The sequence below is a fragment of the Medicago sativa genome, chromosome 6 (assembly GCF_051527215.1).
Source record: "Medicago sativa cultivar Bolivia chromosome 6, Bolivia_mono, whole genome shotgun sequence".
In the NCBI taxonomy this organism is placed as follows: domain Eukaryota; kingdom Viridiplantae; phylum Streptophyta; class Magnoliopsida; order Fabales; family Fabaceae; genus Medicago; species Medicago sativa.
In genome coordinates, this window is record NC_140754.1 from 6932787 (window position 1) to 6949248 (window position 16462).

The 16462-nt window shown below is 34.2% G+C and overlaps 1 protein-coding gene across 1 annotated transcript; it reads left to right on the plus strand.

The window, feature by feature from the left end:
* Positions 1–6622: 6622 nt before the first annotated feature.
* On the plus strand, positions 6623–8197 carry LOC146912432 (uncharacterized). The gene is made up of 2 exons (XM_085717651.1): positions 6623–7237; positions 7735–8197. The coding sequence occupies exons 1-2, from the start codon at positions 6714–6716 to the stop codon at positions 7736–7738; spliced, it is 528 nt and encodes a 175-aa protein (XP_085573777.1). The 5' UTR covers positions 6623–6713; the 3' UTR covers positions 7739–8197.
* Positions 8198–16462: the final 8265 nt, after the last annotated feature.

The window sequence follows — 16462 nt, forward strand, 5'->3', positions numbered from 1 at the left end:
TAAATGTGATCGAATACATTAATTATTCAATGTACCTAAAAATTCATTTTTTGCTTATAAATGTGACCAGAGAGAGTAAAATAAAGGAATATAATCGGACGAACTTAAAGTAGATCCGTCCCTTTTTATAAGATTATTTTATAAAAATCATGAGTATTAAGCAAAATTATTGGAGTGGTAAATTTATCACAAATGTATTTTAACCAAATTATCATTTGTCTATAAAGATATTTAAGCTTAACTTTTCATATATATATATATATATATATATATATATATATATATACACTCCCTCCGATCACTATTATAAGCAAATTTTGACTTTTTAGGTTCATTCAATTAATGATGTATGTGGTCTATATTGTAGACCACATACATCATTTATTGAATGAATCTAAAAAGTAGAAATTTGCTTATAATAGTGACCGGAGGGAGTATATATATATATATATATATATATATATATATATATATATATATATATATATATATATATATATTGATAATATTAATGAGAGTGTATTTAAAAAAAGAGGAATAAATGCATCTAAAAATTTGTATATAATCTTGTATTTAGAGACAAAATTTTTTATAAAGTAGTCTTATAAAAAAAAGACAGAAGAACGAGTAGTTAATAAATTTAATCGATTGTAAATGTTAGCAAATACTCTATGACATATTGAATTTGTATTATTGAATTAAGACCCTCTTTATTATTTTACCCTTTCCATTATTTTTACTACCAAAGTTTTGGGAATACTAATAGGGACATGCTAAAGACTACCCTAGAACATTAGTTTAAAGGATAAAAATAGAAATATTGGATTGAGAAATGGTGAAAAGTTGTGAATTTGACTTTTTAAAAGTTTAAAAATTATTGAATATAATGTAAATCTACTATTTTTGGTATTCTTAACAAGTGACAATAGGACACTTGAGGAAACTTATTAGCATAACCCTTCAAAAGATTTGACGGGTTCAAATATTTTCTATACATTTCACAACTCTTCAAAACATCTCTAAAAAATTCTTCAAAACTGTAATAATTGAGAGAAAATGAAGAGAGATTTAACTCTTGTTAAAATTAATGATTGAAGCTAATAAACATTGAATGACATAAAATATATACGTTCAATTAATACTTTTTTTCAATACTAACATAACAAGGTTAAAATTGAGATGAAAAATGATCAACTATAAACTACTTGAAATAGATTATAAAAAAACTCTATAAAAAAAATAACAAAATGTTATAAGTTCGTGAGAAAAATTACTACTACACATGTATATTTTGGTCATATAAGTTTATATGACATCTGTTATAATTTGAAATCGAGTTCTTTCAAACAATTCATTTTTTTTTGTGTGTTAACTCTCCGGTTCTTAAGAAAAATAGTTATGGTAGTTTAGAGTTCGACCATGCAGTAAGTAAACTCTGACCAACAATTGTTTCATCCAGGATTTAAACTCAGAGTATCTTGAATAATTTGTCATTGGTGAAGTTCATCAACCACTTGAGTCCAATTATCTAGTTAAACAATTCATCTATTTTTTTTATCAAACAACCTAATGACTATAAATTCACCTCAGAAAAGTGAATAAAGAGAAATTCGATGTTTGAACTCCGACCTTATATATAATGTGATGTTCCTACCATTGAGTTAAACTCAGATGAACTAAACAATTTATCTTTAACAAGAGTTTATTACACACTTGAGCATAATCACTTGATTTTACAAGATTTTCAACTTATTTACAATTTATTTATGGTTTACTTCAATTCATAAAATAAATATTTATATAAATATTTTTTGACTACATATTAATGTTTTTTTTTTATATTTACTCTCTATATAAGACTTACTACTACTCATTCATAAAAAAAATGTGCTAGTACTGATTTCGTTACATTAAATTTATTAGAAATTAGTATGATTTTTATTTCATGAAACTACCCTTAAATAGAATTATTAATTGGATGTCATCATTTTACTATTTTAGTGTATTAATTGATTATACACCTAACTAATTTGTATAATTGAGACTACTCACCCACATTTTTCATCAATCATCACATGAGACAGATGATAACATAGTTAAGGATATTTTCGTAAATAATTATATATTACTGTAATACAAGAAATTAAACAAGAGATAATTGAGAGGTTTTGTCAAAAAAAAAAAAAAAAAAGACAATTGAAACATACTTTATCAAAATATTATATAAACAAAATGAGTAGTATTTGGCGAATCTTTCAACAAAAAGAAAAACTCATACTAGTGTTAGCCAATATATTTTACTAGCTGTAATAAATGTGGTCAAAGTATAGTTGACCTAGATTTAAAGAAGATTCGAACAGAGTGTTGTATTGAAAGCAAATTTAGGTTCGAAGATGGTAGAAGACTTCGACAGAGCAGTTTTCGAAGGCGGTTATCAACAGTTATTCTTTAAGTCAGTTTGTATTTTAAGTTTGTTTTCAAATAAGCAAAACTGTCGACTTGTGGCAGTTGTAGTTTGAATTTCAAAGAAGTGTAGTTATTTCTAGACTTAGTATAAATAGTAGTTTTTCATAGGAAAAACGGGTCACAATTCCATCATACAAACTTACACTCAAAGTATCCGTATGGAAGCGAGAAACGAGTCACAAGTTGCAATGTATGAATCTGTGTACCAACTTTTGTTTAATCAATACAATTTACCTTTTTTTTTTTAAGTGTTCTTGCACTTTACTTTATTAAGTTCGATTGAGTTCAAGTGGATTGAATTCGATTGTTATTATCATATTTCTTATATTTTCGACACCAGAGACACAGAATTTCTAACAACAAGAACAAACACAATATGTCCTAAGATTTACTGGTTGATCTTGCAAGTTACCATTTGTAAACCAGCGGTTGTTTACGAAAATCCAACGTAAACAAATTGGCACGCCCAGTGGGACTGTTTGTGCGTTTTGTTTATAGTTTTTGTTAGAGTTTCTTTTAATTCTGGTTTGTTTTGTTGTGTATGCAATTAAGAAACAAGAAATTGCTTTTTAATATGACACGCGCTAACAACCAAAAGAAAACAAATCCAACATCTTCAAATGAAGATGTGGATCAAGTGACGGTTGAAGATGATGTTCCATCCCCAGAGAATGTTAGAACATCACAGGCTGTTCCAACTAGTAATACAGCCACTCAAATATCGTCTCAGGCCATGCCTTCGATGGCCACAGTAATTTCTCAAGCCATGCCTTCGATGGTTACCCAAACTTCCCATGATTATCCAAATAATACTTCTATTCAAGGAGTTTGGGATCATAGATCAATGCCATATGGTATGCCATCATCATTGATGCAAGGCTTACAAACTAGTGGTAATATGTTTTCAGAAAATTTAAATGTTTCATTACCACAACTTTTTGGTCCTGGGGTATCTACCACATATAGAAGTCCCCAACAAAATTTAACCAATGCTTCTATGGCTGCCATTAGGCAAACTATGGAAGAAACTAATCATGATATGGTTAATATGATGACCCAACAAATTGGTACTGTCATAAATCCTTTAATTCGAGACACCAGCACTAGTTATCAAAGGTTGTCTGATCAAATGGAAAGAATTGCTAATTTCTTTGGCGCTCCACCAATCCAAAATACCCAATTGCCTCAAAATCGAAATTTGAGGGCAATTGAAATAATTGCTGATGAACCAGTGGTTCGAAATCATGAAAATATTGTCCAACCACAAGTAGTACAACCACAAGTTCAGGCAGAACCTGAAAGACAACCCATTTTGGTTAATAGAAACCAAGATGCCGATCAAGTGGTTTTACAAGCCCGTCGAAACAATTTCGATGGTCAGAATAATATAGCGGGTATTGTCGAGGCTTTGTTAGCCCAAAATGGTTTTAATATGGGTTTACATAGACCAAATTTTGTGTCTCCTTTGTCTGAGTATGTTTTAGACGCTGAATTGCCTAGAAATTGGAAAATTCCAAAGTTTACCAAATTTGCTGGAGAAACTAATGAATCTACTGTCGAACACATTGCTAGGTTTCTCATGGAAGCAGGAAATATTGCAGAAAATGAAAATTTGAGAATGAAATATTTCCCAAGTTCTTTGACAAAAAATGCTTTTACTTGGTTTACAACTTTACCTCCTCATTCAATTTATAGTTGGAACCAATTAGAAAAAGCCTTTCATGAACAATTTTACATGGGTCAATCTAAGATTAGTTTGAAAGAATTGGCCAGTGTTCGACGTAAAAGTCATGAGTCAATCGATGATTATCTCAATAGGTTTCGTCTCCTTAAGGCTAGATGTTTTACTTCTGTTCCAGAATATGAATTGGTCGAAATGGCTGCTGGTGGCCTCGATTATTCTGTTCGAAAGAAATTAGATACCCAGTACTTAAGAGACATGGCCCAATTGGCAGACAGAGTTCGACAAGTTGAAAGACTTAAAGCTGAAAAAACTAGAACTCATAACAAATTTCCTAAAAAGGAAAAAATTGCCTATATAGAAACAGGAGATAGTGAACCCGAATTCGATTCGATTGGGGTTTAGATATCGTTGAAGACAATGATATAAACCTAGCAGAATTAAAAGATGGACCTCCATATGCTTGTAAAATGTTGAGGCCATCCAATGGAAAAAATCCTGAAGATCCCAAGAGTGACAAATATCCTTCTAAAACTTATACTTTTGATATTACTAAAAGTGAAGAAATTTTTGATCTTTTAGTTAATGATGGCATAATATTAGTGCCACCTAATATGAAGTTGCCTCCTTTAGAACAAAGGAAGAAAAGAGGATTTTGTAAATTCCATGGTTTTTTAGGTCATAACCTATCTCGATGTACTCGTTTCAGGGATTCTGTACAAAAAGCTCTTGATGAAGGGAGGCTGAAATTTGGAGAGAAATCAAAACAGCAAGTGGATGGAGATCCTATGAAAAAGGCAGAATCCATGTTTGCTGATGTTTCTGCCAATGTGGCAGAATCCATGTTTGCTGGTATTTCTATCAATATGGTGGAAATTTCAGAGAATATTGATGCAGAAATGGTTACTGAGGACCATCAAATTGAAGAGCCAGTGGTTACTGAAGATCAATTGGCCAAGGAAATGGAGAAAGCATATCCAAAGGCTGAAGAAGATTTGGTTGATTTTTTAAACCGATGTAAAATATCTAACACCAATGCTATGCTTTGTCCTCGATGCAGTGCAGTGTTCGATAAAGAAGCTGCGAAATCAGTTGAAGGATATCAACCTCAAACAAAACGTAAAGGAGGGTGGTTCGAGAACCGTTCTAAATTTGGCTTTAACAAAAGAGGTGTTCCTTACAAGATGAAAACTTCAGAGAAGTATCAAGTGAAGAACCATAAGAAGACGTTCGTTCCTTCATCGAAGTCTCCTATTGATACTTGGGTTTTCTCTGGGGGCAAGAAAACTGGTCATTCTGCGCCTCCAACACCACCAACAAAATGGGTAAAAAGAGCTGTCAAAGTTCCAGACCAACCAGAGAGTTCTAATCCTAACAAGTATGCTTACAAAAATAACTATAAAGGTAAGAATCCTATGACTAGAACTCAATGGCGCCGTTTTCAACGCCAGAAAAAGGAAGGAGTTTTGAAAGATGTCACTAATGATGACAAAAGTAAGGGAAAACAACCAATAGTTTTCGAAATGGTTAAAAAACCAGCTACTGAAAGAATTTTCCCTCCATTATCTTCTGCTTTAAACATCCCCAAAGGGGATGATGTATTCTAACTTCTACTTTTTCAGATTCTGAATCAAGTCTTGACATTATATGTGTGGTTTCTGTACTACCAATTGAATATGCATATGATGTATCTTCGAAGGCCAATCATGATGATGAATGTGATTTCACTGAGGAAATGGCTCGTCATAGGCCTCTGTGTTATTATGTTATGAACAATGGCTGCATCGAAGATCAACATGCAGTGTTCGAAAAACCTGATGATAGCATGAAGCTTCATTTAAAGCCTTTGTTTATTCAAGCTAAATTAAATGGTGTTGGAATTAACAAAGTGTTAGTAGATGGTGGTGCTACTGTTAATCTCCTACCATAATCTTTTCTAAGGAAACTTGGTATTTATGAATGTGATTTGAAACCACATAATGTAGTGCTCACTAATTATGAGGGATCTACTGGACAATCTCTTGGTGCTATCGAACTAGAATTGGTAGTAGGAAGCATAACCAGAGCAACTGTGTTTTTGGTAGTTCCTTCTAAAGCCAATTTCAATGCATTATTAGGGAGGGAATGGATCCATGCTGTAGGTGCAGTTCCTTCTACAATGCATCAAAGGATTGTGATTTGGAGGAAAGATGGTTTGGTAGAGAATATTGAGGCTGATCAGAGTTATTATTTCAAAGCTGAAGTTGATAATCAAGATATCAACAAAAAGAACTTTGACAAACAGCTTCAATATATTGCACCATTCATGGAAAATGATGCATCAAGTTCTATGACTAAAGAAGAAAAATTCTTTGTAAAACTTGCACCAGAATGGGGTTTTCGTTGGAAAACTGCATTCGACGATGACTTCGTAGTGGTGAACAATGAAGATTGCCATGAGAAGATACCTATAAAGGAAACAGATTTGCTGAAGACAAGAAGTACTTCGTACAAGAGGGTTACTGATGACCAAGGATATTCAGCAAATGGAATCTCACCAACTGGGTGGGATATCAATAATTGATCAATGGTTGAGCCCAGCATATGGGAAAAGATTACGGCTTATGTAGCCGAGAAAAACTTCGATTTGGCTGAAACAGCCAAAGAAGAAGAGGTCTTCGATGCTTCAGTAGAAAATAATTCTGATGACCTCGTTGATGATCAAAAATTAGACTGTATTTACGATGATGAACCTTTGGGTTTTGAAGAAGATCCAATGGAATCTACAATAAAAATGAAGGCCCAAGATCCTCTTGAAGAAGTGGATATAGGAGATGGTTCTGTAAAAAGACCAACATACATAAGTTCAAAGATTCCTAAGAGCTTCAGAGATCGAATTGTGGCGCTTTTGAAAAATTACAAGGATTGCTTTGCTTGGGATTATCATGAAATGCCTGGTTTGAGTAGAAAGGTTGTAGAGTTGCAATTGCCAATCAGGACAGACAAGAAACCAGTGAAGCAAATTCCAAGAAGGTTTGCACCAGAGATTCTACCAAAAATAAAAGAAGAGATCGAAAGACTCCTCAAATGTGGCTTCATCAGACCTGCAAGGTATGTTGATTGGTTAGCTAATGTAGTTCCTGTTAAAAAGAAAAATGGAAGTATAAGAGTTTGTATTGATTTTAGAGATTTAAATCTCGCCACTCCTAAAGATGAATATCCTATGCCAGTAGCAGAAATGTTGGTAGATTCTGCAGCAGGTTTCGAATATTTGAGTATGCTTGATGGTTATTCAGGTTATAATCAAATATTTATTGCTGAAGAAGATGTTTCTAAAACAGCATTTCGATGCCCAGGGGCATTAGGATGTTATGAGTGGATAGTAATGCCATTTGGTCTTAAAAATGCTGGTGCTACATATCAAAGAGCAATGAATTCAATGTTTCATGATTTAATTGAAGATTTTATGCAAATTTACATTGATGATATTGTTGTGAAATCATCTTCTGAAAACAAACACTTAGAACATTTACGTTTATCATTCGAAAGGATGAGACAATATGGATTAAAAATGAATCCATTAAAATGTGCGTTTGGTGTTTGTGCAGGTGATTTTTTAGGATTTGTTGTCCATAAAAAGGGCATCGAAATCAATCAAAATAAGACTAAAGCTATAATGGAGGCTAAAGCACCCTCTACCAAAAAAGAGTTGCAGTCTTTATTAGGCAAAATAAATTTCCTCAGAAGATTTATATCTAATCTAAGTGGCAGAGCACAAGCATTCTCGTCATTACTTCGATTAAAGAAAGAGGAAATTTTTAGATGGGAGCCTGAACACCAAAAGGCATTTGAAGACATAAAGTCATATTTATCTAATCCTCCTATTCTTTCACCTTTGTTGAAAGACAAAAAGATGAAGTTATATATAGCATCATCTGAAAGAACTATAGGGAGTATGTTAGCACAAGAGGATGAAAATGGTGTAGAAAGAGCCATTTATTATCTTAGTAGAGTTTTAAGTGATGTTGAAACAAGATATCATCCTAGTGAAAAATTATGTCTTTGTTTGTATTTCTCATGTGTGAAACTTAAGCATTATATAAGACCTTTTGATGTTTATGTTTATTCCCATTTCGATATTATTAAGCACATGTTATCTAAACCTATTCTGCATAGTAGAGTTGGTAAATGGGCTTTGGCACTCACAGAATATTCTTTAACTTATCAATCTTTGAAAACTGTGAAAGGCCAAATAGTGGCTGATTTTATTGCTGATCATTCCATTGAAGAACCTGTGACTGGGGGCATCGAAACATTTCCATGGACATTGTATTTCGACGGGTCTAGTCATAAAAATGGTTCTGGAATAGGTATAGTTATTGTTTCACCAACAAATGAAGTAACCAAATATAAATTTCGAATTAGCCAATATTGTTCGAATAATGAGGCAGAATATGAAGCCTTAATAAATGGTTTAGAGATTTTGCTCGAACTGGGGGCAAAATGTTTAATTATTAGAGGTGATTCTGAATTAGTAATAAAGCAAATAACAAAAGAATATAAATGCCTCAAAGAAACTTTGATAATGTATTACACTATAGTTAATGCATTACTTAAACATTTTGTTCAAATTGAAGTTCAACATGTTCCTAGAGCAGAAAATCAAGAAGCTAATGATTTAGCTCAATTAGCTTCTGGATACAAACTTTCGAAGGAACAAGAGCAAGAGGTTATTGAAATTAAAACAAAGCGTAATTCGATAGACATTGTGCCTAACAAATTGTTAAGACCAAAACTTGGGGGCATGGAAGCATCTCAAGGATACCTTCAGAGTGCAAAATTTTCTGAAATTTTGGTCATTAACAATTTGGATGATAATGATTGGCGAAAACCCATAGTCAATTTTTTGGAAAATCCAGATGGCACAACTTGTAGAAAAGTCAAATATAGAGCCTTGAGTTATGTGATAATAGGCAATGAATTATTTAAAAAGACTCCAGAAGGAGTTTTACTTAAATGTCTTAGTGAAGCAGAAGCATATTTGGCTGTATCGAATACTCATAGTGGTGCTTGTGGTACACATCAAGCAGGCCATAAAATAAAATGACTTTTGTTTCGACAAGGTGTTTATTGGCCAACCTTGTTAAAAGATTGCATAAATTTTGCTAAAGGTTGTAAAGAATGTCAAGAACATGCTGGAATTCAAAAAGTACCAGCTAGTGAATTACATTCAATAGTGAAACCTTGGCCATTAAGAGGATGGGCTTTAGATGTAATTGGGGAAATCAAACCTAAGTCATCCAAAGGCTACAAATATATTTTGGTTGGAATAGATTATTTCACTAAATGGATAGAAGTTGTTCCACTAAAAGATGTTACTCAAGATGAAGTTATAAACTTCATTCAAAAATTTATTATTTATAGATTTGGCATACCAGAAACTATTACTACAGATCAAGGATCTGTATTTACTGGTCGAAAGATGGTAAAATTTGCTGAAGAAATAGGATATAAATTGTTGACTTCAACACCATATTATGCTCAGGCAAATGGTCAGGTAGAAGCAGCAAATAAGAATTTGATTACTATAATCAAAAGAAAAGCTAGCCAAAAGAAAAAACCCAAAGAATGGCATGAGTTTCTTTATGAAGCTTTATGGGCAGTTCGAACTTCTCCTAAAGAATCTATAAATACTACTCCTTTTCGATTAACATTTGGCCATGATGCTGTATTGCCAACAGAAATCTTACTTCAATCTACTCGAATTCAAAGACAAATCGAAATTCCAACAAATCAATATTTGGATATGATGTTGGGTGAATTAGTAGATATTGATGAAGAAAGATTAATGGCTTTAGAAGTGCTTACAAAGCAAAAAGAAAGAATAGCAAAAGCCTATAACAAAAGAGTTAAATCGAAATTATTCCTGCAAGGGGACTTAGTTTGGAAAGTTATCTTGCCTATGGATAAAAAGGATCGATGTTTAGGAAAATGGTCTCCTAGTTGGGAAGGACCATGGAAAATTCTAAGAGTTTTTTCGAATAATGCGTATGAGATCGAAGAACTACAAGAAGATCAGAGAATTCTACGCATAAACGGTAAATATTTGAAAAAATATAAACCGATGTTACAAGAAATTAAAATTACACAAGAGTAATTTGATTCGAAATAAAAACTTGGCATTAATTTAAAAATGCCAACTGATGGGCAGGTTACATCGAAATGCTTAAAATGGAAAAACCATTACAAAAGAAAACATAAAATACTTAAAGACTAAAAAGCATTTAAAGATGGTTTTCACCATTCAGTTACAATCCCAAAACGATCGAGAAACCAGCGAATTTCCGTATCGAGACGACACCTGAAGCAAGCATTGACCAAGTAGTATTCATGATCTGGCCCAGGTAGAAGTGCATACCAGCCTCCAATTCTCCCATCTCCTGCACAGTTGTGGTAGTTGTTGCAAAAACGACGCTTAGTAAGCCAAATAGGCATGGGCCTATTCCACCAAGGACAGCAAAATCGATAAGTTGAAGTCCCTCCCAAAATGTCGCTTCGAAATTCTGCCAATCGATGTGTCCATGCAAGATCTTCGAAGTCTTCGAGGATGTTTTCTGGCATAGGCATGGAGAGTGCATTGATGAGAAGACGGTAGTACCTTGCACTCAGAGAGCCAGTGGCGTTGATAGCAGTAGTGAGGAGGCGTTTCATTTCTTCAATGTTTGGATTAGCATCCAACATGTGTTGAGTGCTTCGAAGAATACAGAACATGGCGTTGCCATGATTCCAGAGTCTAAGTTTAAAAGCAAACTTAGAATGAGCCACCATAGCATTGTTGTACCATTCATTGGGGTCGTAGAGGAAGTAGAGGACATCATTTCCAAAAGCCATAGAAACTTCAGAATCCTCACTGACACGCCAATGCCTGCTACTGGTATGGCGAAAGGCGAAAAGATCTTTCCTGCTTTGAGCAGCAATCTTAGCAGCAATCTTGACTAAAAGATCATCACTCAGATTATCAATGGTGGTCATGATGATTTAGGAAAGAAAGCTTTGAGTAAGAAGGATTTTTCAGACGAAGACGAAACAAAGAAAAGAGTGATTTTTATAAAAGGAAAATCATATTTATAGGGGAGGGAAGTTGAAAGAAGTGGTTCAATCAGACGGTTCTTCTTGCTTTGAAGATGATGACACATGGGAACAGTTATTCTGATGGCCAATGGTTACTTAACTTTGTAATCTGAGGGAAGTTTTAAAGGTTTTCTTTTAAAAGGATTAATCTGTGTTAAAAGGTTATTTATTTGTTTTATTTCTTTTCAACTTCCTAGACAAGTTTAACTTGTTGGGTTAAACAAAAAAGTTACTTTTTTGTTTCCTCATCATTAAAATGTCTTGGAAATTGTTCCAATCTTATTTGGATTTAAATAAAATTTGAATTCGATATAAGAAAATAAGAAAGGAATTTCGATGATTGAAAAGAAATTGTCATTCGAAACAGAAAATGGTCCATAAATTGTTATAAAGACATTACAGACCAAGATATTCGATAAGGCTGAAATAAAATAAAAGTCTTAGAGAATAAAATAGAAACAGAACTAAATCTCAAATGATGAGATGAGTTTCTCGATTTGGCTCTTGTATTCAGCCAGTTGAGTATCGAGAGCATGGTTGTCACTTGCAAGTTGAGCAATGGTAGACTCTAGTTCCTTGGAGAGCTTGAATTTGTTAACAGCTTCATTGGCTTCTTGATTTCTGGCTTCATCCTTAGCCAAAATTTCAGCTTTCTGAGCTTCCAGCTCTTTAATCTTGGCATCGATGTCAACCACTTGCTGCTTCGCATTGTTTCTTTCTTGCTGAAGAGTTTTAAATTTTTCTTGGAAGAATGACAGTTCGATCACAATTTGATCATGATACGCTTTCTTCTCTTCCATTTGAGCTTGATCAGTTTTCCTCTTCTGGAAGTTTTGATTAGCACTCTCCAACATTGGTTCAAGATAGTTAAACAGGTTTCGAAATTTCCAACCAGTTGGGAGAGCACCAAGCTTTTCAAATAAACTCCTGATTTCAGCAAGAGCTCCAGCATCCTTTTCAATCAACTCTAGCAAGTTGGCTTCGATGATCTTCTTTTGAAATTCTGCTAGCAGGTTGTTCTTTGAAGTCTCAGAGGGATTTCCCTTGGATGAATCAGAAGTTTGGCCAGTGCTAGTTGAGAAAAGAGTATTACTCTTAGCTATCAAGGCAAAAGCGTTGAAAGGATCATCTTTGGCCAATCGATCGATTTCTTCCAGATCGATCATAGGAGTATCTTGTTGAGCAATCATCTCTGCATCACCAGGAGCATCTTGTCGAGTAGTGATTTTTGTATCTCCAGTAGCAAAGATTGATACATTATCTCCAAGGGTGGGTGCAGAATAAGATTGATCATTGTTGAGTGATTCATCATTTACCAAGTCATCAGTGGGTGTTTCTGTTTGTTGTTGTTGAGAAAGATTCACTTTAAGACCTTCTGGACTGCTAGCATCATCATGCTCATCTTCTTTGTCTTCAGCAATTGGTGAAGTGGTCTTCAAAGAAGGAAGGTCTTGCCCATGTTGTGATGGATTAGCTTGTTCTTGTTCGATACCCTAAAAAGAATAAGATAAATGCTTAAAACAAGGCACTTAGAAATATTTCGTATAAAATATGGTTTTGATAAAATACCTTCGAACCATTATCACCAACATGTGAATGAGCACTAGAGTGAGAATTCTTTCGAAGACGTTTGAATGGTTTAGATGGTGAGATGGTGGGAGAACCTTCAGAAGCTTCCACTTCGACTTCCTTTTCTTGGACAAGTGATATTTGTTCTTGTTTTCTTTTTCTTCTTCCTTCAGTATTGACTTTGGGAAGTGTTACTTTGGAAGCTTCGATCTGTTCTTTAGTTATCTTCACCTCGTCATCATCATCAGAGAGATCGACAGTTGCTTGTTCTTTTTTGTTCTTCGATCTAGAAGGTCTTTTCGATGAAGTTGTTTTCACTTTGGGTTCCTTTGATTTAGGAGGTTCCTTCGATGCAGCCTCAGATTTCTTCGATTCAACTTCTTTAGTTTGGGAAGCTTTCTTTTTCTTCTTGTCAGACTTGCTTTTAGAGGTGTTCTGGGAGCTGGCATCATCGAGCTTTGTTTCTCCTGGAGTTAAAGGCAAAGCTGAAATATGTGATTATACAGATAAGTACTATTTTTTCTAAAAATAGTATTAATATATTTTAGTAAAGGAAAAAATCATACCCATGATACTGGGAGTTTCGATTCGAACTTGGGATAATTCATAGCCAAGTTCACCACTATATTGATATAAATTGCATTTAGCATAGGTTACTAAATTATTCTGTGGGATTTTGAAATTATAAAGTAACCATTTTGGGTATGGTGGCCTAAAGGCCAAAGCAAGATTACAAGATGGAAATTTTGCTAGTCTCATTTTCTTTTCTAAAACATAAAGATATTTATTGGGTGTTCCAGGGGGAAAAATTGTTTCTGGAATTTTTTCTCGAATTTTGTCTCTCAAGGTCTGAGCAGCATAATATACTGTCCTCCTTGGATGTAAAGGGTTATATGCTGTTTGATAATATCTTTGAAATTGCTGAATTTCTTTAATGTGCGTACCTCTAGTCTTCTTGTCTTTGTTCTGCAAAGTGTGAAAAGTACTGGTCAGTTGAGGCAGCAATTCATCAGGATTCCCTCGATTGGATTGGCGTATGTAATAATTTCGCCACCATCGAAAGAATGTTTCAGAGCATGCAAATGATGTTGAGAAATATGTAGGCTCGAACATAGTTGTTCTCTTGGCTTGAATTATGGATTTCCACACAGGTTCGATCAGAGGAATTTTCCATTCACTTATACTTTTGAACAAAGAGCTAGGTTTCGATTGAACCATACCAAACTGTCTAGCTACATGGTTAGGTTGGTAACCATATACTCCATAAGGGCTACCAGGTGTAAGTCTGCTAGATAGATAGGTAGGGGTCAAATAAGCTTCCCATATAGCATTGATTTCTGTTTTGTTGGCTGTTTTCGAAGTAGTGGGAAAATCCTCTTTGAACCAGTTAGGTCCATATTTCCTAGTGGTAAATGGTGCCATTATAGGGGTGAAAATGGGACAATCAAGCAAGGTTTTGTAAGCATTCTCAAAAAGTTGTTGCGAAGATTTGTTCCCATCAGGGTGAAACATAGCTAAGCCTATACCTTCAGTGGTCCTTTCTGAGTATGCTGATGTGTAAGAGGAAGGTAGGATCGAAGCAAGTTTTGATCCAAAAATGGCTAAAAGCCATAGTTGGAACAACCATATGGGTCCTGATACAACTAAATTCCCACCAGTTCGGGGATAATCTCTAAGATTATTAGTTGTATGGTTAAGGGTTTCATACAAAGAACCTAGAATCAGTTTGCTTAAACAGATATCTGTTCCTTCATGTAACTGATTAGCTAGACACATGAATTTCTTAGGGACTTGTACTGACCTTGAGCAAAAAACATGCATAGATAACCAGTAGGTCAAGAAAGCTACATGTTCATCTGCAGATACTTCAGCACATTTGGTATCATGGTTGTTAGCTATAAACAAACCATAGGCAGGGCTATCGAAATTTACTGAGTATTGAGAGGTGGTAACATCTGGATTAAAGGTGTATCCAGTTGGTTTTAAGCTAGTAAGGCCGGCCACATCTAAAAGGGTAGGAGTGAGCATTCCACATTTCAAGTGAAGGCTGTTGTTCGATGGGTTCCAAAAATGTAAAGCAGCAAATATCAATTCATTATGGTATTTTGGACCATATCGAGATATTTGGATGAGATCAAAAATCCCTTTCTCCTTCCAGAATTGTCCCTTTTGTTTTTGAACTTTGTCTAACCAAGCAATGTATTCTGGAGAAGGTTTTGGTTCAGTCCTAATTTTGGATTTTACAAAACTTAGGTCAAAAGGACCTTTTGTGAAAATTAAAGGAGGTTGAGTTTCAATACATGGAAAAAGAGAGTTAATTTCTGGAGTTTCAGGTTCTAGAGAAATGGGGCCTAAGAATGCATGTGGAGTATCAGTACAAGGGATGATTACCTGGGTTTTCCAGATAGCTTTTTCAGCTTCATTGATCTCTGGTTCGTTCACAAAAGCAGGAGCAGCATTGGCGATTTCTTCAGTGAAATCAATGGGTTCTTCGCGATTCACATGAGAAGTTCCTGCTGTGTTTGTCATTGTTTCAATGTTTTTGTGAGAAGTTGATGAATAGTGAAGATTTCGTGTTTAAAGATAGGAGTTGCAGAAAATTCGAAGTTTTTTCTTTGAGAGAATTTTGGCGGAGAAGAGGAACAGTGAAAGTGAAAATGAAATGGTGAAAAGTGAGAAGAGTAAAGGTGAGTTTGTTTCTATATGGACCTCTGATCATGACACATGTCAAGATCTTATTTTGACAGTTTTACCATTAAAAATGGCGTCTTTTCCAATATTAGAGAACGTGGCCCACTAACTAAGATTGTGGGGTCAGTATTTAAAGGAAATTTGAATTAGTTTTGAATTAAATACTGACATCATTCATTTCGATGGAGAATGTTAGTTATTTTTTCAAAAACGTCTTTTTCTTCTTCGGTGAAATCGAAAATGGCGTTTCTGGGGGGCAATTTGTTAGCCAATATATTTTACTAGCTGTAATAAATGTGGTCAAAGTATAGTTGACCTAGATTTAAAGAAGATTCGAACAGAGTGTTGTATTGAAAGCAAATTTAGGTTCGAAGATGGTAGAAGACTTCGACAGAGCAGTTTTCGAAGGCGGTTATCAACAGTTATTCTTTAAGTCAGTTTGTATTTTAAGTTTGTTTTCAAATAAGCAAAACTGTCGACTTGTGGCAGTTGTAGTTTGAATTTCAAAGAAGTGTAGTTATTTCTAGACTTAGTATAAATAGTAGTTTTTCATAGGAAAAACGGGTCACAATTCCATCATACAAACTTACACTCAAAGTATCCGTATGGAAGCGAGAAACGAGTCGCAAGTTGCAATGTATGAATCTGTGTACCAACTTTTGTTTAATCAATACAATTTACCTTTTTTTTTTAAGTGTTCTTGCACTTTACTTTATTAAGTTCGATTGAGTTCAAGTGGATTGAATTCGATTGTTATTATCATATTTCTTATATTTTCGACACCAGAGACACAGAATTTCTAACAACAAGAACAAACACAATATGTCCTAAGATTTACTGGTTGATCTTGCAAGTTACCATTTGTAAACCAGCGGTTGTTTACGAAAATCCAACGTAAACAACTAGGTATTTGCATAAACATATAAAAATAGATCGGGTCTTATT

Coding starts and splice junctions, on each gene's coding strand:
- LOC146912432 (XM_085717651.1), top strand. CDS start 6,714: ATGGTTGAGCCCAGCATATGGGAAAAGATTACGGCTTATGTAGCCGAG.